Source organism: Papio anubis, chromosome 14 (assembly GCF_008728515.1).
Source record: "Papio anubis isolate 15944 chromosome 14, Panubis1.0, whole genome shotgun sequence".
Lineage (NCBI taxonomy): Eukaryota > Metazoa > Chordata > Mammalia > Primates > Cercopithecidae > Papio > Papio anubis.
This window is the reverse complement of record NC_044989.1, coordinates 69,097,051-69,120,786: the sequence shown is the minus strand read 5'-3', so window position 1 is coordinate 69,120,786 and position 23,736 is coordinate 69,097,051. Positions and strand designations below refer to the sequence as shown.

The 23,736-nt window shown below is 44.2% G+C and overlaps 1 protein-coding gene across 4 annotated transcripts in view; it reads right to left on the bottom strand.

Annotated features, from left to right (window-relative positions):
• Positions 1-23,736, bottom strand: part of ARHGAP25 (Rho GTPase activating protein 25) — a 93,828-nt gene that overhangs the window by 38,729 nt on the left and 31,363 nt on the right. For 2 of the 4 annotated variants that reach the window (XM_021924898.2, XM_031655241.1), the window contains exons 2-4: positions 15,498-15,697; positions 8,285-8,372; positions 2,478-2,594 (exon numbers count right to left, since the gene is read on the bottom strand). In XM_021924898.2, coding sequence (XP_021780590.2) covers positions 2,478-2,594; positions 8,285-8,372; positions 15,498-15,697 — 405 coding nt within the window. Of the gene's footprint in view, positions 1-2,477; positions 2,595-8,284; positions 8,373-14,085; positions 14,272-15,497; positions 15,698-23,736 lie in introns of those variants that run through there. The other 2 variants (XM_031655243.1, XM_031655242.1) reach the window with 2 other exon arrangements.

The following is a 23,736-nucleotide window of genomic DNA, read 5'->3' as shown; positions in this document are numbered from 1 at the left end:
GAGATGAGTTTCAAGGCTAGTGCTGTAATTTGACAAGAAAGGATTCCATCTCCTTCGGGTTGGTAGTGATGAAGGTGGTGGGAAGGGAGCAGGCTCTGGGTGGAAAAGGCCATAGATAATTTCACAAAGGGCTAGAAAGAGGTGGCAGCAACATGTCTTAGTGACTTCACAGTATTTGGGAGGCATGACCATCTAGTCAAGCCATGTTAGAGGTTCTTTCCAAGTGGCAATGTGCTGTGGCAAAGGAGCGGACCCATGGGACAGGTCGTTTGTCCCTTTAAGACCAACATCCCTAACTTACAAATAGTAAGAACACATTTCTGATTTGCCCAGTGGCCTCAAATGAGACTCTATACTGTCTTAAAAATGCCCTCACGTTCTAGGATCTATGATTTTGGATAGTAACTTTAAACACGGCTGGGCACAGTGGCTCATGCCTATAATCCCAGCACTTTGGGAAGCCGAGGCGGGTGGATCGCCTAAGGTCGGGAGTTCGAGGCCAGCCTGGCCAAAACAAGGTGAAACTCCATCTTTACTAAATATACAAAAATTAGCTGAGTGTGGTGGCACATGCCTGTGATCCCAGCAGCTCAGAAGGCTGAGGTAGGAGAATCGCTCAAACCCGGGAGGCGGGGAGGTTGCAGTGAGCTGAGATCGTGCCACTGCACTCCAGTCTGGGAGACAGAATGAGACTCCATCTCAAAAATAATAATAATAACAATCATCTGAGATGCTGCATCAGAGGCAACACTGTTCTTTGAAAAGTAAGTGGTGTTGCACTCTGATTTCCCCTTCTCTGGACTTTCCACCGCCTACAGGACTTATGCTTGACTTGCTCCTCAGGTGGTGGTCTTGGGGTGCGGCGAGGGTGAAATCCCCATGTGTATCATGACAGAGTACAGCAGTTCACTATGGCAAGGCTCAGTCGAGCATCACAGTAGTCACAGAACCTAGTGAAAGTACACGGATACCATTTTGACTCAGAGAGCAGGTGCATGATTAGGCAACATCCACTATCCTTGTCTATGCAGATAGCTTAAACACTGGACTGGAGAAAACAGAAAAGGGTGGCTCACAATCTCATAATCCAGCACAATAAGGATGGTCACAGCTAAGATTTTCCAGCATGTTGGTTAATTACGTACCTGCAGGTCATGTGCTCCCAGAGAAAACAGACAGGGTAAAATCAATGCTAATGTTCCCTTTCTTGGTCCCAGACTCTTATAAAACCTCTTGGTAGCTCCTGCTCTTGGTTTCTTTGAGAAGCTAATGTGTTTAACCAGCAAATCTCTCTTGGTTGTTTAACATCATTGGATACAATTTCTATTTGTAACCAAATAAACTCTGACATGTATCAATTAACATTCCATAGCAACTTGGGGAAAATGATTAAGTCATAAAATCAAAGGTACTAAATTGCATATAAATTTTAAGTGTGTCATTCTGAAAAAAGTGTGTAGATGTAAAGAGCAGATGAAAGCAAAACACAAAAATGCCTCTGGTGGAGTATTTTTTCTTTACTCTCCACAGAATTATTGTGGTATTCTTGAAATTTCTGAAATAAGCTGTTGGCCAATGAAATAAATATTTAATATTCAAACTAAGAAAGCCTCCCTAAATGATTTCCAAAATAACAGACCACACAGTCAATACATAATTATATATTTAAGGTTATCTGGAGTTGACACAAGTAGGCGTGCTCCTAAAAAGTTGAAGGAAAATGTTAACTTGAGAACTGTCAGTTTTTTTCATATTTTTGTAAAAGGAGGGAAACATACTAGATTCATATGTTTGTTAATTTCAGATGGTTTTTGCATCTGTTTTCTTTAGTCAGGATCCTCCTCAAATGTGGAAACATCACCAGGGTTCCCAGAGAGCTCTAATTCTTGAGTTGTGAAACCCAGAAAAGTGTTGAATGCTGAATTCACTGTACACCTGCAAGACTTGAGACACAATTCCTGAACCTTTCCCCAGTCTGATCATCCTTCTTTTGGACAGCAGCTTTATTTTCCTGCGCTGACTTACGCAGCCTAACTTACGCTTTCAGCATAGCTCTCGCCATCAGTTCCCAGAACCAGGCCGACTCGTGGTGCTGCGTGAGCCAGTGCTGCTGGGGACGCAGGGTCAGCTCATCTAACCCATTCATTTTACAGATGAGAGTACTTTGACCCAGAGAGGAGAAAGGACTACCTCCAGATATCATACACATTTACTCAGTGCAAAAGACTTGCCTTCCGTCCATTTAATTTGGAGATGGCTCTTTGAGATGACCTGGGTGGTGCAGGGGGTGGGAAGCTAGAAGCTCTGAGCCCACTTTTCCTCCACATTTGACAGAGGACTTGGCCATGGGCATGCAGATAACTGTTTTCTGGTTGTCTCCCTTGAGCACTGCTCAAGGAGCTATCACATCTGGAGCTACTTCCTACTCCCTGAGATGTCATAGGCACCTGCCCAGGAAAGCCTGCAGGGGTCCTTACCTCCACAGGGTGTGCCAGCAACTCTCCTGAGGAATTTAACCCACTCCTCCATCTCTGCCTGGGAGCTGGCCATGAGGACATAGGAGTCCTGTCCCATGCGATTCTGGTCCCATGAGGCTGGAGGAAGAAGTAGCACTTGTGAAGGTCTTAGAGTGATAAGGGTATGAGAGCAAGGGGAAGGGAAGGGAACAAGACCTAAATTGATTTCTTGGTTCAGTGAATCACTACCAGCCAAACAACACAAATGTGTTGTCTAATTATCCTCAGTGGACCTGGATATCCGGGCACTCTTACTGTTTTTGCTGAAGCTCTAACTCTACGGACAAATCATTTAACACAATGGTTTGCAATTGGCGTAGCTGGGGCTGAGGGCTGCTTTCATTAAGAGGACAGAAGTCATTTCCTGCCAAAAGGAAAAGGAAGTTCGTGGTGCAGTTTCACATGGAGGAGACAATTCAGCCCATAAAAGTTAGAAGACCTTAGATCATCACGCCAGTCACGGATACTTTCCTAAGCTAGCCTTGAGCTCAGTTGCAGGGGTAGGGTAGGAGATGACAACCTCAGGTGGGAGTGACAGTGAGTACATGTGTGCTTTTTTCACAAAATTCGTGCTTGGTGTTCATATTTCTGCTCTCCTGACCACACAAGACCTTGCAAATGTAAGTTCTCAATACTCAGTTAATGGATACATGAAACTTGTTAGAACTTTCTTTACCATTTTCACTTCAAACCTAAGATTATAGATAGGTGTAGTGTTTCCTCGGTTGGTGTTCTCAAATGGACAAAAAAGGTGGGGGAAATTGAAGGCAACAGAGAGCAGGGAGAAGGAGATGAAGGGAAAGAATGTGGGAAAGTGAAAACTAGGGAGAAAGAAGCAAGAGAGGGAAAAGAAGAGTACCAAATACAGGTCTTAGACCATGAAGTTAGTTAGTCAGATCTGAGACTTGAACTCTAACTTCATCCATGGACCTGCTTACAAATGGAAATCCTCAAAGTTGGGATTTTCTTTAGTTGGTTAAAATAAAAAGGTCTTAGCGGGGACAAGAAAATAATAGTGATCCCTTTCAATTATGGGATACTATTAAATTTCAAAGTGCCTTTGTAAGCATCAACCCATTCTTCTCACAATGGCAGGCCATCTCCCTCAGAGAGCTTGTTCTAGCTGAGTAGTTGTGCCTAAACCTGTATTTCCCTGCAGGGCAGGAAAAGACTTTCAAATCCCCTTTGGTTCTGGTCTCTTGGACCTATCTTAACATCACTGAGCCTCACCTTCCTTCACCCTTTGGGATAACCTGATTCTGAATCCATCTTGTCATTGGGTCATCAGCTTTTCTGACTGGAAGGCTCAGTCCATTAAAACCCTAGGCATTGAGAGTATCCTGAGAACTGGGTGTTTTCAGAAGTAAAATGGTAAGTTAAAAATACTCAGGGAAGAATGAAAAGACCCTCTAGGAATTGCAATATCCCTTTGAAATAGAATAAGGAGTTAGTATTATTTCCATTTTTGATAATAGAACTGAATCCCAGGGATGCAAAAGCACCAGTCCATCAGTATCCAGTGAGTTGCTGCCAAATGTAGGGCAAGTCCGTCGGTCTCCTTACTCCCATGAAAGATTCCACTGGCCCATATTGCTTCTAAGTTTGACCTTGGACAAAATTTATCTGGTGTCTTTTTCCCCTCTCTCTCCACCATGCCTCAACTCCAGTCAATATGTTGTTAAAACATGCCTTCTCAGTTTACCCTGAGTCCTGGGAGGTCCTTTTGTTCTGTCATGAGCAACCCCACTGGGAAACACCCAGGTCTCAAGGTGTTCCTGAATGAAGAGGACTTCCATGGACTAATTCTTCTGGTTAGGAGAGCTGATGACCTGATGACAGGATGATTGAGAATCAGGTTGTACCAAAGGGTGAAATAATGTGAAGCTTGATGACATTAAGATAGGTCCAAGAGACAAGAACCAAAGGGGGTTGGAAAGGTTTCTGTTGTATTTGGGCATAATTGGGGTGCTAGGACAGACTTTCATTAAGAGGAATTGACTGACATTAATACAAAGTTCATGAACAGCAACTCTGACCTCAGGCACAATTTATCTGACTTAAACACAGCTTGTTCGACATGTGTTACCCATTGGGCTGTTTCTCTTGTTGGAAATGGGCATCTCTTCTTTTCTTAATCTGCCTGAGGAACTCCTGTCCATTCTTTAAAACCCAACTCAAATGTTACCTTTTTTAGGGACCTTTCTTCCCCCTACTCCAAGTTGAGTGGGGAGTCCTTATTCTATTATCCCTTAATATCTTGTTCTTACCTCCATCACTGCAGTAGCTAAATTGTCTTGAGCAATAGTTTCCTTACAGGTGCAATGGAGATATTATTTAATATGTCCAAAACTGATGCCCTTATCCCCCATACCCTGAAAAAACTTGCTACGTGCACAAATCTCAGAAAATCCATATTTTCCACTGTTTAGGCCAAAACTTTGGAGTCAATGTTGATTTCTTTTTCCTACATCCAATTAATTAGCAAATGAAGCCCTCCCTACCTTCAAAATGTGATCAGAAATTGCCTACTTCACAGCCCTTCATCATTGCTATCTCTGACTTGGATTCTTGCAAAAGCCTCCTCACTAACCTCCTTGCTCTGCCCTTGCCCCCACTACTTACTTTTATTTTCAATTCAAAAGAATTTTAAAACATGAGTTATGTCATGTCACACCTCTGCTCAAAACGTTCCAGTGGCTTCCCATCCTTCTAGCAGAAAAGCTAAAGTTCTCACATTGCCTACAACTATCTATGAAATCTGTGCCCACCCCTGAGCAAATGTCCTATTTTTGTCTCCTGCCATCACTTCACTCTAACCACACTGGCCTCCTTGACCTTCCTTGAACATATGAAATAGACTCAGAGACTTTGCACTGGCAATTTCCACTTCCTGGAATGCTCTTCCTCCAGCTGTGCTCTTAGCTGACTCCCTCATTGCCTTCAGATCTGTGCCCAAAGGTTACCTTCTTAATGACACAAACTCTGCCGGCTCTGTTCACAATAACCAGTCAACCGTCTCAGCCAGCACCTTCTCTCTCTTTGGTTTAATTTTCCGCATAATTGTTATCCTATCAGAAAAACTACATAATTTGCCCATATATTTGGTTTGCTGCTAGTCTCTTCCCACATAAGGTGCATGCAGGCTGCTTAGTTCTTTGCCACATTCCCAGTCCTGCAATAGTACTTGGCTCATAGGAGATGCTCAGTGAAGTTGTTGTATAAATGAGTGACAACAGATCATAAAGTGGTATGAGAACTAAATGAGATAGCATATGCAACAGAAGGAACAACCTCTTATCCCTAGTGATTCCCTGGGGTGGGAGGAGAATAGATAGTTATTCTATGAAAGGTCAGTAGCGAGAGGGAAGCCTACCCTAAATTGTTGCCTACCCTCAATTAAAAAAAAAAAAAAAAACTAGCATGACTACAATTAAAAGTTTCTGTGTGGTGTTTGTGCAAATAAAACTGGTGATCACAGAGACAGAATCCTATCTAGGAAACCCATTTCTTATACCAGCATTAGCTGCGGAGAATCATCCTGCAAAAGAGGATGATAAAAAGAGGAACTCAAAATTCTCTGTTATAACATGAAGGATGTCTCACTTTAGGGTTGGGTGGAACCTTGGAAGATGATGGTATCTTTATGAAAATGGTTTCCTATCTTATTATTACTTTAGAATTATTTGTCCTTATGAGATGTGTGTGAGGTGTGTGTGTGTGTGTAAGAGAGAGAGAGAGGTCGGGTGTGGTGGCTCACGCTTGTAATCCCAACACTCTGGGAGGCTGAGGCAGGTAGATCACAAGGTCAGGAGATGGAGACCATCCTGGCTAACACGGCGAAACCCCGTATCTACTAAAAATACAAAAATTTATCCAGGCGTGGCAGTGTGCGCCTGTAGTCCCAGCTGCTGGGGAGGCTGAGGCAGGAGCATGGCATGAACCCGGGAGGCGGAGCTTGCAGTGAGCCAAGAGTGCACCACTGCACTCCGGCCTGGGCGACAGAGCAATACTCTGTTAAAAAAAAAAAAAAAAAGAGAGAGAGAGAGAGAGAGAGAGAGAGAGAAAGAATCTGAATTCCTCTAGCAGGCCAGGAGACTGTTGCAAACATGAATGATAATGAGAGAACAAATCTTCCTCCTGCACTGGTATAGCAATTTGAAGAGTAGGTATTTTTGGTGCAAAGCCCACAGTGAATCTTCAGCTGGATCTCTCAGTAGGGTTACTCTAGATTGAAAAGCAGGCTTTCCTGCTTTTCCTCTGAAGAGAAAGAGAGGAAGATAGACCTTCAGATTAAAAAGCAAGGGAGGATGGGAACAGTGTCTCACATCTGTAATCCCAGCGCTTCAGGAGGCTGAAGCAGGTGGATTGCCTGAGGTCAGGAGTTTGAGAGCAGCCTGGCCAACACGTGAAACCCTGTCTCCACTAAAAATACAAAAATTAACTGGGCATAATGGCATGCACCTCTAGTTCCAGCTACTCGGGAGGCTGAGGCAGGAGAATTGCTTGAACTGGGGAGGCAGAGGCTGCAGTGAGCCCAGATCGCACCACTGCCCTCCAGCCAGGGCAACAGAGCAAGACTCTGTCCCCACTTCAAAAAAACAAAAACAAAAACAAAACAAAACAAAAAAAACAAGCAAGACAGTGCCCATGAGGGGACCATCTAGGAACTTAAAAATTTTTTTATTTGTATTCTATAAATGGTCATAGCCAAGTTTAGGATTTTTTTCCTGCATTATAATTATCTCTAGATTATTCCCAAATATCAAACACTGATATGACATGCACTGTATCAAATGCTTCACATTGATTTCCTTATTTAATCCTCACTATCATCATTATTATCCCCATTTTATAGACAAAAAATCAGAGGCAAGGAGAAATTAAGTAACCTCTTACACAAATAGTAAGTGCCAGGGTCAGGGCAGGCTGGCTCCAGACTGGACACTTCTAACCTCTATGCTATGCTGCCTTCTCCATCAACTTTCTTAAGCACACAGTCACCTTGTGTGAGTGGGAAGGAGAGGGGGAAGAAAAGAGGCACTCAGGGGCCACGTGGCCTCCCCTGCTGTGGTCAGTACAACAGTAGCAGCAAGGCTACACAGTCAGATTAACCTCTAGTCCCAGAGCCCCTGGCAGGGCTAGGGCTAGCATAGGAGCAAGAGACAGGGAGAAGGTTGGAAGCATCTCAGCATGGCAGATTCAGGAGCATGACCCAAACTCCCCTTGTTCCAAATGCATTCGAGGAAGGAAACTCTTGATTTGAAAGAGGCACTCTCCAATGTGCCAATCATGTGTGCAATGGTGAGATGCAATGGGTGGAACCATCTGAGGCTGTTGACTTTTTATAATTTTTGACCCTTCGAAATGGCAATTTCACATGGTTCCATTTACATTTTAACTGTTAAATTTAATGACCTACTCACCTTCTAGACTGAGTTCATTTTAGTGAGTAGAGAAGGTGCACTTTTCATGTCAGTGGCTCAGTGCCTTGTACAGTACCTGGCTCCTAGCACACACTCATGAAATGCTTACAGAGTTGAACAAAATGCTTACCTACTTATTTCGTGGGCATTATTCAAGCACTTGATACTAGTTAATAAACTGCAATAGCTTCATTAACTGTATACAGAACCACTGTGGGTTCTCAATAGGCTGGTTGGTTAGTTAGTTGAATGAGTCTCCAAATATAGCTTTGACTTCTAGAATCCAGAAGTAAAATGGGAATTTTACTTCTGCATTGCACCTCTGTCCTACCTGTTGTGGCCTACCTGGAATGATTTCAAAGACAAACTTCCCAGCTTCTTCTGGGTTTGTGGCGATCTCCTTAATTGTACTTCCTGGTAGATGCATGCAGCCCTGAAAGATGAAAAGTCAGGCCTTAAGGATAAGCAGCAATTTAACGCCTATAAACTAAAATTGAGTTGGAGAACAGATAGGATAATGATGGGATGGGGTGGAGAGTAGGAGGGTAGGGACACAGGAAGCTAGCCTCCCAGTTTTAATGGGGCCCCTTCTGCTGCTCAGGCCTCGGGCAAATTAAAGGGCAGCTATTCCAGAGCAAACCAGATGCCCAGAGAAAGACAAGGTTCTGATATAAGAATAAGCTAAGAGAGTTCCATCACCAGTACTTGCCTCTCCCACTTTTCCAAGGACCCAACTGCACGGTCAAACGAGACACTTGGTCTTTGTGAAGGCAACGCTGAGGCTGGGGAGACCATACTGCCTGCCAGGCTGCCAGAGGGGTTCAGGGAGGACTGAACCACTCAGGTCACCATTTGAGGGGATGGGGTATTGAGTAGCAGGTGCCTGCATCTTCACTAACCACCTCGAATGTATTATTCATTTAGTCCTTCCAGCAGGCCTCCAAGCAAAGTATCATTATGCACATTTTATAGGTGAGGAAAAGGATCAGAAAGCTTTGTAATCTACCCAAAGTCATAGAGCTAGTAAATGCCAGAATAGTAGTTGATCTCAGAAGTCAGTCCAAAGCCAGCTCTCTTCACCATCAAAGCTGAGGTGGTGGGAAATGGTCCCACCACCAAGTCCAGATCTATGAAGGGTGACTGAGGGTTTAATAGGATTTGTGACCTCTTATACACGGATATATTATCAGAAAAACAAGCCACTTCCACCATGTGTGTGCATGGTGCTTTATCACTTACAGTGCATTTCACTTGGGATAATTTTTTTTTTTTTTTTGAGATGGAGTCTCGCTCTGTTGCCCAGGCTGGAGTGCAGTGGCATGATCTCAGCTCACTGCAACCTCTGCCTCCTGGTTCAAGTGATTCTCCTGTCTCAGTCTCTTGAGTATCTGGCACTATAGGCGCCTGCCATCATGTCTGGCTAATTTTTTGTATTTTTTTTAGTGGAGACGGGGTTTCACAGTGTTAGCCAGGATGGTCTCGATCTCCTGACCTCGTGATCCGCCCACCTCAGCCTCCCAAAGTTCTGGGATTACAGGCGTGAGCCACCTCGCCTGGCCCAGTTGAGATAATTCATTAGACCCCCACAACAGCTCCATATCCAGAGCACAGCAAGATTTATCACGGCCACTTTGCAGATGAGGAAATTGACACTTTGAATGTCTAAATTACTGCACAAAGTGAGATAGTTAATGTGCACTGGATCTAGTTATTCAAAATTTATACCTCACTGGCTGTTGAAGGTAGCAGGCCTGGTTCTGAGTTGAGTAAACACACATGTCTTTATTTCAAAACAAAGTACGGATGGAGACGATTGGTGGCAGAGAACACTATAAAGGCAAAAGAGTCTTAAGGATATCTCAGAAGTAAGATCCACTCAGGAGCCTAAGAGAATAAATGTTTCTTGAGGATCTAGAAATAAAAATGCCTAAGACTGAGAGAGAACAAGACAAAAAGGAAGAGGAGGAGGAGGGGAAGGAACAGAAAGGGCAGGAGAAGGAAGAAGAGAAAGAACAAATGGGAGGAGAATGAGGATGAAAGACAAGGAAGGGGAGAAGGGGGAAGGGGAAGGAGGAGAAGAAAAAGCAAATCGGTCTAGAAAATGGAATTCTGCAATTCCTCTACATTCCTCTAATTTTATTATTTAAAAATAACCTCCACCTACATGGTCCTCACCATCTTTAATAAATCACATCAATGCCTTCAGAAAAAACGACCCTGAGGTTGTGCTGCTGAGCTACTTTGGATGAGTTATGGTGCCAGAATAAAAGGCCTTGTTGCTTTAAGACAGGACAGAGCACTGTCTGGTAAGGAGAGAAGGAAAGGGCAATCGCAGAGGTGTCTGCCTCCCCTAAGTACCCCTCTAAACTGTCATTTGGTACCCAAAATCATTTCATCAGAAATCGTAACAATAAAATACTAAAAATATACATGCCATGTATTGAGCAGTCCTAAAGTGTCTAACTCTATGCTAATTGCCCTGAATATATCAGCATATCTAATCTTCATAAGAAGTCTAGGAGGGAAGGACTCTTATTCTCCCCCATTGGAGAAAGGAAGAAGCAAAGCTCAAAGAAGTTAATTAGCTGACCCAGGATCACAAAAGCTAGATAATACGAAATCTATGATTCCAGCCTCGGTCAGTGTGATTCCAGAATTATAAATAAGGTTTCACTTACAAGTCCCACTTGCTGAGAGAAGTAACAATCAGAGTTAAACATGTTCACACCAAGGTGTAAATGACTAATTCCTCGCACTCAGCATGAGAGCCTTGAACTTCATAAATGGCAAGAGGAAGGCAAGTAAGAGGAAGAGACACCAGTAGGGGTGAAGATGGGGACACTAATGGGGAAGGAAGAATTGTTCGAGGAAGGGAAGGGCCCAAGTTGCCCAGAGCCACTTTCATGTACTTAGCAAGTTGACTGGGGTGAACTCTGTATAAAGATGGAAGGACGGAAAGGTTTATGCAGGAGGCCACAAGTCCTTCAACAGTAAAGCAATGGAGACAGCTATGGCAGTGAGGTGCCAGAATATCTAGAATTCTCTAGCTATAACTTTTAAATCTATTATAAATTCAGGTAGAACTACATTTTAGCCCAACTCCTTGTTAAAGCATTTTTCAAAATGTTTATATTGGCTCATGAGAACTTAACTGTTACATTTTAAGCCACTTAAATACAGCTATTACTAAAATTTAAATTCTATAAGCTTACAATGAAATATTTTCTACTAAAAAGGTGAAGATACTTAAATTTTACAACTTTCTGATTCTTTACTATATTTTGCTATCATTTCTGCCGTTGTGGTTACTTCCATCTATTCTATCTGTGTAGTGGAAATCCTATACAATGTGGTTCTATAGTATGTCTCTTCTCAACTCTGAGTTCAGTGATATCACGTTGGTAGCTTGCATCAGTCATGATGGGAGCATCTGCTGCACAGAAATTAGCAAATGTTGCACTTCAATCAACTCTCCCATCAGAGGGCCCATTGTTAACTATTTACCGGCACGCCGCTGATAGACAACCACTTGTGGCGATGCCTCAGAAAACAGACAGATGAGACCATGGGACCACGGGTCTACCCTACTACTAGGATTGTCTGAGACCATCATTGCAACAGAAACTTGAGGGCAATAAGCTGAGATTCTGTTCGAAACAATTTCTCTGACAAAGAACTTTCTAGAATGGTTTATATAAAGCTAGTTGATGGACTTACACAGCCTTATACTGTTAAAACCGGACAGGATCTTTCTGAGAACTCAAAGAAAAAATGCACAGACTGCCTTCTATAGGGCCACAGGATTCCCCAAAAGCACATACAGGAAAGTCTATCATACACAGTTCCATAATTTATTTACATTCTCCTTTGTCAGACGCTAGGTCCAATGTTTCTCATTATAAATAGCATTTAATATTCTTATTATTTCTTTTGGAACTTCATAGACCCAGAATCACTGTGTCTAAGGGTATGACAATTTTTTGTGTTTAGTAAATCTGGCCAAATGACTTTCTAGAAAGGTTGTACCAACCGACCCACACATCACCAGTGTAAGTGGGGGCCCTTACGCCTGATGCTTCCAAGATTCTTGGGATGTTTCTGTTTTTTGGTATCTTGGGGGATAGGATGTTTGTGTGCATTCTTTTTAAATTTACAACTATTACACTTAAATTATAAAAATATTTTTAAAGAAACATTAAAAATTGTATGTGTAACCCCAGTATTCAGAGATAACCACCGTTAATACTTCTGTGTATGTCTTTCTAGACCTTTTTCTATAAATACAGATTCATGATATTTTTTCCAAGAATGGGATTAGTATACACATCACCTTCTGTTGTAAAGTGCTTTTTGAAGACAATATTATGGACACCTTTCTATATCAAAAAGTATTAATTAGGAGCATCAATGTCTGAATTGTATTTTATTGTATAGACATGTAAATGTAGCCTAATATAAGTTAGCCCCTACCACTGGGCATTGCTGTCATATCACTAATATAAACAATGCTGTGGGGAATCTACTTAATTATTGCTTGTAATAATAGTATAGACATCAGCCCAAATTCCTAACAGTGGAAAATTCATTAAATAAATTATAGAGCATTCATATAATAGATTGTTTTGACATAACTAAGAATTATATTATAGAGTCATATTTAGTGTTGGGGCCAATATTCATGAAGGATTTTTAATTTTTTCATTAAATAATATTTATTATACTAATTTTGCATTTACAATAGATGAGTTCCTAAATACATACATATAGGGAAGGTTGAAAGTAGAGGGGATGTAGGTGGCTATTTCTTACTGATGGGATTGTGAATAACTTTTAAAGCTTTTGTAATCAAACTATACATATCAACATGCAGTAAACTACACTATTCTTTCTAAGAAATTATTATTTTATTCCTAAAGGTTTTATTTTTCTATTTTTCATATCTGAAATGAGTGTTGGATTTTATCAACGCATTTTTCAGCCATCTATTGAAGGGTTGTGTGGTTTTGCTTACTTGACCTATTGATCTGATGTATTACATCAATAGATCTCCTCAAAATAAATTATCCTTGTCATCCTAGAAGTGTTACCTAATTATCTCAGGCTAATTTAGTCCTGAGAAGGCTTTGGGTTTCTTCCTCCCAGAAGTAAAGAGGAGAAGCAAGAACCTTCAGATATTTATTTTACCCTTTGACATGAGTTTATGTTTTTACAAAACAGTTTTTTACACCTGCTTTATATCATTTGATCCTGTGACAAATGCAGGCCAGGTAGTATTGTCTGATTTTATAAAAGAATAAAGAGGGGTTCAGAAAAATTAAATAATTACAGGGCCAAACAGTGGTGGAGCCAGGAAAAGAACACGTCCTTTGATATAAAGTGCGTCTCACCCTCTACACTTCATGGAAACACACTCAGCTGCCCCTTTCACTGATGTGGGGTGGCCACACCTTACTGCCGTCTCCCTTACACTCTGCAGATAGGAAGGCTTCCTCCATCGTCTTAAGACATCAACTGCCATCTTAGCCTGGAATTGCTTGGCTTTAATAAGGTCTGGGGTGTTTATAAAGAGAAGGAAGGCTGGTTACCATGGACAGAACACTAGGCAAGAGCCCAGTCTGTGGTGGGATCCCTGTGATCCTCCTCCAGCCTCTACAGTGACAGACACTCAGAATTCAGAGCCCTTAAGTGGAGGAACTGGTTAACCGAGTCCTGCTGATGTGTAATGGATTCTCAAGCCTGCCCTTAAAGAAAACTGTCCTCGGGCCGGGCGCGGTGGCTCAAGCCTGTAATCCCAGCACTTTGGGAGGCCGAGACGGGCGGATCACGAGGTCAGGAGATCAAGGCCATCCTGGCTAACACAGTGAAACCCCGTCTCTACTAAAAAATACAAAAAACTAGCCGGGCGAGGTGGCGGCGCCTGTAGTCCCAGCTACTCGGGAGGCTGAGGCAGGAGAATGGCGGGAACCCGGGAGGCGGAGCTTGTAGTGAGCTGAGATCGGGCCACTGCACTCCAGCCTGGGCGACAAAACAAAAACCCCGTCTCAAAAAAAAAAAAAAAAAAAAAAAAAGAAAACTGTCCTCTTCCAAAATGACCTTTTCACTTTGGTCCCATCCACCCCCAATATCTACACACTTCTTGTCCTCACCTTTCTCGGGATTTTGTTCTGACTCCAGAAGGTTCTAGAGTCAGTCTTCCCGAATAAGCTCCTTCTGGCCAAGCCCATACTTCCATCTCCACAGACATGAGTTCTAGGTGGGTGACCAGCTGTGCTGGATGTCCTGAGACATCCAGTTTGCACCTGGGATCCTGGGGTAATTGTTCAGAGCATCCTCTTTTATTCTCGCACACCACCATGGCCAGAAAAGCAATGAGGTTGGCCGAAGAGACCTAGGCCCAAGATTTAGGATTAAAGCCCATTCTCACAGCCTTATCCACTGCATCAGGAAATCCTGTTTGCTCTACTTTCAAAGTATATCCAGAAGCTGACCATTTTCCTCCAGCCCACAACTCCCACTGAGCCCCTAAACATCATAACCCCTTACCTAGATTACTTGAGTCTCCCCCCTGCTCTATTTTTGAACACAGTAGCTAGAGCTGTCTTTTTACAACTTAAACCAAAAACTGTCACTCTCTGCTCAGAGCCCTGCAATGCCTCCCTGTGGCCCTCAGTGTGAATGCTCAGGTCCTTACAGTGGCTTGCAGTGCCCCAGCAGTCTGTGCCCCTGACCCCTGACTGCCCTCTTGCTTCTCAGACCTCATCCCCTCTGATTCCTACCTGCTAGTTCTGCTCCTACCACAGTGCCCTCCTTGCAATTCCCCATCCAGGCCAGACATGCTCCCTCTGGGGCCTTGGCACCAGCTGTTCTCTCTCTGCCTGTAACACTCTTTCCCCCAGAGATCTACCCAGCTTATTCCCTCTCCTCTGTAGTTTTGATCCCAGTGTCACCTGCTTCATGAGGTCATTTGACCATCCTTTTAAAAATTACATCTTCCCTTAACTATTGACACCTGCTAGCTCATCCTATTTTTTCCTCACAGAACTAATCTTTTTCCTAACAAATTACATACTTTTCTTATTTGTTATGCTTATGTGTCTTTTCCTCCATATTCTAAGTTGTGTGTGGTAGAGATTTTTATCTGTTTTGCTCATAGTTTATTTCAAGTACTTAGAACAGTGTCTGGCATATAATAAATGCTCAGTAAATACTTACTGAACAAACAAATCAATGAGTCCCACAATCGGTTTTCCTGAACCCAAATCCACTTTCTCTTGAACCCTTGACTGAGTGTCACCACCATCACCGCCCTGTTGCCGGTCTTGACTTAGAGCCACGTGTAGGAAACTCCACAATGCCCATCCTGGGACTTCCTAGAGGACCACTCTGTCATCTTTGCAACTCAGTTTACGTATCTAGAAAATGGTATAAAGGAAAAAGCAATTTCCTTTCCAATGGGTGTGTCTGGTCCTATTAAGAAGTGAGTTTAAATGCAATCCCAGCGGACTCCAGGCCCGCCTCCTCCGTGCCTTATGAACGGGACAAACAGCCTGGCTGGTACCTGGGGCTTCGTGTCCTCTTCATCCTTGTAGTAGTAGAGCTGCTGTGCCCTCAGCACAAAGTACCTCTGCTGCCAGTTCTTCACGATGGACCTCTGCTTCTTCAGCCAGCCCATCTTGATGGGCCTCTCCAGCGGGTTGGGGGTGGACGATGGATGGAAGGCCGCCATCTGCTCGCCAGTCATCACACTCCTTGACCGAGCTATAGAGAGGAAAAGACAGGCCGACTGACTGAGGGACATGGGGCAGTGAGCAAAGAGTGGGCGCAGAGGAGGGAGGAACTCCAGAGGGGCTGAGGAGCGAGGGGGGCACGACAGCCAGGTCCAGTTCAGGGGTCCGGATCTGAGCCAGAGAAAGTTCCCCCTGAGCCAGAGAAGCAGCCGAGGGGCCAGCTCCCGGTCAGGGCCAGGCTAAGAACAAAACCCAGGCAGCGGCCAGTGGCCTGGTACACAGGCAGTCCGGCACCGCGGCGGGCCCCGTCATTCTGCAAAGCGAAAGGTTGGCTGGAGACTTCTGAAGAGGAAGTGGCCACAGCATCTGACAAAAGGTGCTTCCTTTTTCCTGCGTGGGAGTCAGTATCTGACAAGAGAGAGGAGAAAATAATGCCTCACTCTGAAGGCTCGGGGTGAGTCCCACGCAGCTGCAGAGGCCGCCGGAAGCTGCCCGGGCACTCTTCCACAGCGGCCGGCTAGAGGAGGGGCCACACGCCACAAGCTGTGCTAGCTCCCACCTCACTGTCGAATGCAGGCCTCCTCCAGCGGACCCCACTCAAACCCCAGCCCCCGGCCACAGGGCCAGACTGCAGGGAGTTGGCACCTTCTGAATTCTCCTGCCCAGTGCCATTCTGTCCCCTGTCCACGGAGAGTATCCCAGCCCTTTATGCGGTACAAGCAGCTCGCTGCTGCTGCCTTCCCATTACCTTTACAGTTAGGTTGTCACTGCCAATAGAACTCAGAAGCAGGATTTGAAGCCAGAGCCCCTTGAACCTGCTGCATGGTATAATTGGCTTTTATTTTCACACAGGAAGTCTGCCTGTCATTTGATTAAGTGCAGCCTGTACCTCCACATCTTGTCTCCATGGTAACTCCCACCCAGGGCCACTCTCTCCTTTCCGTCCCTACCCAGCGCTCCATCGATCATCCTGGTCCCCATTCAACACTTCCTTCTGAGCCCCACCTTCCTTCTTTCCCAGCCAGTTCAACGATGCCCTTGTCTCCTTGGACTGTGCTGCCCTCCACACTTGCTAATACCCAGTGTCTGCACCCCTCTACTTCTGCCAAGTGTTGCTGGAGGAAGGCTCCATCTTCCAACCCCCTTTTTCAGGTTTTGTCCGTCCCTGGACCACTCACGACACAGCTAAACTAAGCCATAAAATCTACTCTCACCCCATTTCATTTCACCTGATTGGAGACTAGTTCTACCTTTCCTGACTTTTTTTTTTTTTTTTTTTTGACAAGGAGTCTCGCTCTGTGGCCCAGGCTGGAGTGCAGTGGCCGGATCTCAGCTCACTGCAAGCTCCGCCTACTGGGTTTACGCCATTCTCCTGCCTCAGCCTCCGGAGTAGCTGGGACTACAGGCGCCCGCCACCGCGCCCGGCTAGTTTTTTGTATTTTTTAGTAGAGACGGGGTTTCACCGTGTTCGCCAGGATGGTCTCGATCTCCTGACCTCGTGATCCGCCCGTCTCGGCCTCCCAAAGTGCTGGGATTACAGGCTTGAGCCACCGCGCCCGGCCCCTTTCCTGACTTTTTGACAGTGGATAGATTATGCTTCTCTGAGCCTCGGCTTCCTCACTTGCTAAATTAGGATAATAATACTTCCTAGTTTATGGAATTGTTGTAGAGATTAAACAAACATATGCAAACCACTTAGCACAGTCCCTGGTCAAAGGTAAGTATATGCTACTCTTACTATTTTTATCAACAGATGACTTTACTTCCTACTAAAAGGATGGGGGTCATCACTGAGAACTTCTTCAACTTCTCTCTTCACTTGAAAATGTCATTCCATCATCAAGCTTCCTCTCTTTCTTCTTTCCTATCTTTAATGCATTAAATTGCCAACACCTCCTCACTGATTTTGAAAAATATATTCAGCAGGTACATATGCTGGTTTGTTACATGAGTCCATTGCATAATGGTGGGGATTGGGTTTCTAGTGTACCCATCGCCCAAATATTGAACATTGTAACCAACAGGTAATTTTTCAGTCCTTACCTCCCTCCTGCCTTCCCCACTTTTGGAGTCCTCAGTGCCTATTATTCCCATCTTTATATCCGTGTTTACCTATTGTTTAGCTCCCACTTATAAATAAGAACATGGGATATTTGATTTTCTGTTTCTGAGTTAGTTAGGATAAATAGCCTCCAGCTCCATCCATGTTGCTGCAAAGGACGGAATTTCATTCTTTCTGATTCCATTATTTCTATCTCTTTCTACGCCTGTGATTCTCAGTCTTTATAGTCATGGCATACTTTCAAACACCAGAGTTTTATATGGTATTACAGAGTCTTTCCGTAGCTATCTCCAATTGTGTCTAGAGTTATCACCCTATTTCCACATTTCGCCCTTCTGTCCAATATTGCTGTCTGAAGAGGACTCCACTGTAACTGGGCTCCCTTGACCCTCACAAGGGGTCTGAGTTCCCGTAATACACCCTTATACCTGTTTCCATCTGGCAGTCACTTCTTACCTCCCACCAGCGACCTGGTGAGGTCATACTAGGTTGTATCCCAGGTTGCAAGACGTATTTGATTCAGCATCCCATTGGACAGACATCGTCATAAGAGTGCTTATACTCAGATGTAGAAAAAGTAATTTGATATTTTGATGACAATTTCGTAGCTTGCTTACAAAGGATTTGCTTTATATCAGGGTGTCTTAGCAGCCCAGTTAAGAACTTTATCTGAGATCTTGCTCCTCAGTTACTTGCTATCTTCAAGGCCTTCTATCTGTAATTAAAGAGCAGCCACTGTGGGCTGATCACTTGCTCTAAGGCTGTGGAAATGATCCCAAGGGAACTACAGAAAGATTTTGGCAGAATACAACGTGGAGGAGGAAATTTGATGGACTGTATACAGCTCTGTATCTTTGTAAGTCAGAGACTGTACCTTGCAAGGACTCTTATCTGTCCTAGAAAGAGGGCAGACAGTAGGCAAAAATGAAAAAGGTAGTTTACACGCAAAACTTTTGGAGAAAATCAAAGAGTGATTTATTCCAGCAGATGCAGAGGCATTCTCCCCCACCTCAATAACCTCAGTGAAGTCCATCCCAGTGTGGCTTTTGTGATCATCCAACTGAAGCAACATCAGATATGAGAGGGAGGATCCCCCTCTAGCAGTGGCATATAAGGAACCTTTACTTGGCTTCTGGGGTGATGCTATCAAATGGAGCCAACTCAGGAGTGGGGGAAAACAGGGAGGTGCCACATGGTGGCTAGAAGGACTCAGGCCCCTTGGGCCACCCCCAGAGGCCCACAGACATCGTTAGGACCACAGTGGGGGTTAGGTGTAACTGAAAGTCTCCAACAGCATTGAAGAAGTGGGAGGGGGTTAGGAGAAGAAAAAAAGATACTACAGATTGGAGAGAATTCACTCAGCATAGAAGACATTAGTTGCTGGTATTTTGTTCATAGTTTTGTGAAATGTTTCATGCTTTGTTGTGGCAAAAACAGCTATAACAAAAACAAACAAACAAAAAACCCTCCTAGGAGCACGTGTGCATTGCAAGAATGACCTGGCAAAGGCAGGAATAAGTGTGAGGATCTTATGTTCCCAGACCTGGCCAAGAAAACCTTTGATGCCCTTGTGGCAGAAGGCAACCACCTTGTCTGCCTACATCTGATCAAGGCTCTGCCTGGTCATGTTTTATATCCATAAATGATACCACTCACTCTACATCCAACCAGTGTTTCTTCAGTGCCTGTTAACATCCCACCATACTTGATATAACTATGGGCAATGAGCCACCTGTTACAAGTTAGAGAGTGGGGATAGCTCAGTACAAACTTCCACACTGCTGGAATTAGGCCCAAACCCTAGGGGTAGGGAGAGAGCTGGGGTCTCAGATGAGCTAGGGATTAAGCAGGGGCACTTTCCATCCCATGTGCAGAGCCATTTCCCTCCTTAGTCCACAGTGTTGCTCACCAGCCAGGCCTAGCATGAGATGATTAAAATAACTGAGAAGAAAGTCTGGGGGCCTTGAGTTTGTCTTGGTTTTGATTAACTTTTCTTGTTAGGTTCTTTGAACAGTCTCTCTTCTTTGTGGGTGTGACTCGTTCCGGATAAAGTAAACAAAGAGATCTGTTACTATTAATGGAGCTGTTTCTCATAATGAAAATAATAACCATGATAAGCTTCACTTGTGAGCCAGTCATTGTACCCCAAGTGCACGTTCCCAGCCCTTCAGGAAGGAGGCCTGAACCAGGCTGAGGGTTGGAGAGGGGGCTGCAGGCAGACCAGGGCGGCAGGGGGGAAGGTGGGAAGGCAGTTGCTCAGTGTTTACTGAACACCCCGGGGCAAGTGAGAAATGAGGACCTCAATGAGGTTAGAAACCTCACCTTACTCTAGTAGAGAGAGGATGAGAAAGCCCCTAGCACTGCACTGTCTAGTATAGTAGCCACTAATCATGAGTGGCTGTGTACATTTAAATGAATTAAATAGGTTACATTAAGTTAAAATTGACTTTCTCTGTCATACTAACCATGTTTTAAGTACTTGGTAAGCCTGTGTGTTTTTTGGCTACAGTACTGGACACACAGATAGAGAATATTTCCATTATCACAGACAGTTCTGCCGGTCAGCGCTTGCCAGAACCTGAGTGTTATCATTACAAAGCGTGGGGTGGAAATGGGCCATAAAGGTGAGGCAGCATTTTATCAAATAGAGAAATCAAGCTGGAAGGCCCAGAGAAGAAGATGCTTTAGGTGACAGACTGAGGCATTCAACCTTGATTAGAGAGGTGGTAGGGAGCTATTTCATATTCCTGAGCAAGGGATGCCCATGATAAAATACAGTTGTATGACTGGACTGTTCGTGTTGAATTTTAGTCTGCAGGTGAGAGACAGTACTGGAAGGGAAAGAAGAGAAATAGAAGAAGTGCCACATGCCTAGGGATGTCGTTTCTGCAGTAGAAGTTAGCTGTTTTTTGCCCCAAGATGGGGCAAGGGAAAATTAAAGAAGGAAGTATGAACAGAGAAGTCAGCTGAGAAACGTTATCACTTCCTTTCTTCATCTTCTGCCACTGAACCCTCAAAATAATCTGCTCTCAATTCTGACTCAGTCTAGATTCTACTTTGGATGGCTGTAAATGTGTGGGCGAGGTGTGAATAGTTCTTTCAGAGCTGGGGAAACAATTTCAGGTATTTTCTCAGTATGTTGATATGAGCCATGCATTAGTTTGGGAACCATGTTTAAATGGATTTGAAAAAGGGAGTAGAATTTGCATGGCTTCCCCCAGCCCTCTCTTCTGAGCTGTAGACCCATCCATCCAGCTTCCTAACCCACCTCCGTGAGAATGTCAAGCTCATCATGCTTACCACCTCATCAAACTTACTACCTTTCCCCTTCTCACCTCTACCATTCCTCCTGCTAACACTGACACACACGCCCAAACCTGCTTTACCTCCGCTGGTCTCTCTGATGTACTTGAGTGACATTCTCCCAGCCAACCAATCAGCACAGAAGGCTGCCTGTTCCTTATATTCAACACAGACAGCATTGCTTATGACGTGAGCCTTCTAAAACAGAATTCTAATCATGTTACTTTCCTGCCTAAAAGCCTCTGATGACCCCCAACACCTCCCTCCTAAAAGATGAAGGCTAAACTACCATGGAGTTGGAGTCCTTCGTGGCTTTTTCTGCTGCATTTCCTGCTCTTTCTCCATACCCATCCTGCACTTCATCCAGGACAGCGTGCCATTCTCTCTGCTGGAATGTCCTCCCCCCCCGCCCCCACCTACATACAATTTGACCTCTTGGAAAACTCTTACTTGTCCTTCAAGAATCCCTTCAGGCCCCACTTGCTGTGAGAAGCCTTCCCGGCCCTGCCAGACTTAGTTGCTCCCTGGCTCTGGACCCTTGTCACTGGGGACACATGTGCATCATAGCCTTCATCACTTTGCTTGGTACTTTTTTCTTTCCCTGTCTTCCCTCTCCACTCGCACTCTAAGAAGACAGGGGTACTGCCCTGATGTTTGGCCTTGCTCATCCTTGTATCCTGCACCTAGCGCAGTGCCTAACAGAGAGAAGGAAGGAGAAAGTAGCAGAAGTGCACAGGCTTCTACATACACAGCCTTGGGTAAGCCATAGTCTATCTCTGAGGGCCAGTTTCCTCCTCTGTTAAACTGTGATAATAACATGTATCTCGTGAGGTGATAAATCCATAGGGATTAGTAAGGATAAGTGGACAGGTCCCAGCCAGTGCCTGCTTCTTAAAACATGGACATTAAATGAAAGCTATTATTATTAACATTATTATTATAGTATGGACTCAATTTTATTCTAAATGAGAGAAAAGAAATAAAATATTAAGGAAGGGAGGGATGAAAAGAGGGAGAGAGATTGAATAGAGGGAGATTAGCTGGACATTGCACAATATCCCAGATGCAAAGTCAGAAGCCTGGATTAGGATGGAAGAGGAAACAATATGAGAGGCTAATACCGAGAGGACTCAGCCACCTGCTGAACAAGGAGGAGCAGGAGACAAAGATATTTGTGAGGTTTGGGGTTTGAGTGGCTCAGGTAAGGCAGCTTTCCCCATTCATTCATTCAAGATTGCGGACTTGACATGCACCAGAACCATTTCGGGTCCTGAGGATATGACATCAATCAGACACGGCCCTGACAGATCTAGGAGACCCATTCATGGAAGCAAGGAAGGAAATCAGAGAACAAGGCCAGTTTGAACAGTTGGGTGAGTCCAGGTCTGGACATGATAAAGTGTGAGCGGGGACTGAGAGCTTCAAGCTTCCCAAGAGTTTTGGTTTTGATAAGTAAGGCTTATGAATTAAGAAAGAGATTAGGGGGAGAAAAGAGGTGCAAGTGAAAGCCAGGAGATTTGAGTGACATGAAAATCTCAGACCAGAAAAGTTATTTGCATAGATGTTCAGAAACCAAAGAAAAGATGGCATAGAGGAAACCAGCACAGAAGGAAGCATTTCTAACTTGAGGCTATGGGGATAAACCGAGATGCAAGACAGAAAAGGGTACTGTTTTCCTCGGGATTTTTAGTAAAACTCCACACCTCCTAGAAAAGCATCTGGCAGTTGAAGCATCTTGATAAATATTTGCTGAGTTGATAAAATAAATGTTTTAGAACGAAATGTGAGCCACCATGCAGGCATTTTGTATTTGCAAGAAATATTGGCCAATTTACCTATTGGTGGGATTTCTGGATATATTCACTGTACTTACTTGAGCAGAGTGGCTGATGGAAGATATAATCCCTGATCTAACAATGATGAATATCAATAGTTACTTATGTGTTGCGTACTTACCATGAGCCAGTCACAGTGCAAGCACTTTATACAGCTGTGTCATTTAATGCTCATGCTCCTTAGGGTAAGCACCATATTTTCACCCTCATTTTTCAGACAAGGAACCAAAGCTCGCAGAGGTGAAATGATCTGCTCCAGTTAACAACTAGAAATCTGATTTCAAAGCCCAAGATCCATACCTAAGCCACAGCCCAGAAAGGAGCATGTATTCTTGTGGTAAAGAGAGGCATCCACATTGGAGATGGAATCCATGTCTAGTAATTCACAGGGTTAAAGAACCCAAAGTGAAGTGGACAGGAGAGACCATGCCACCCTTCACTGAACTGGGAACAAAGCCACTGTTCCTAACCTATCATGTGAAGCAGCTGCCTCAGCCCCACCCATTTTGCCTGTAGATTGTGCACAATTTTGTGCTATTTCCGCCAGCGTATGCTCTGCAAGGCTCAGTTGGCCTTGAAAAAACGGTGACAGATAAATGGTACTGAAACCTCAAGCCCACCACTGAGGCTGTGCTGACACTCCAACAGGAAAATGGACATATTAGGTAATCCTACCAGCTGCTACTCAAGCTCATGTGAAGAGACCTAGGGATTCTGAGCAAGGCCCGGTGTGGCCAAAGCATGGGAGGGAGAGAGACTGAGCTAAGCTACTGTGGGCTGGCAGTCAGGCCCACACCACAGCTGAGGAGGGAGCCTGCTGGAGAGCTCTCTGAAACAGCAGACCTGGCATCACTACCACCTGAAAATGAT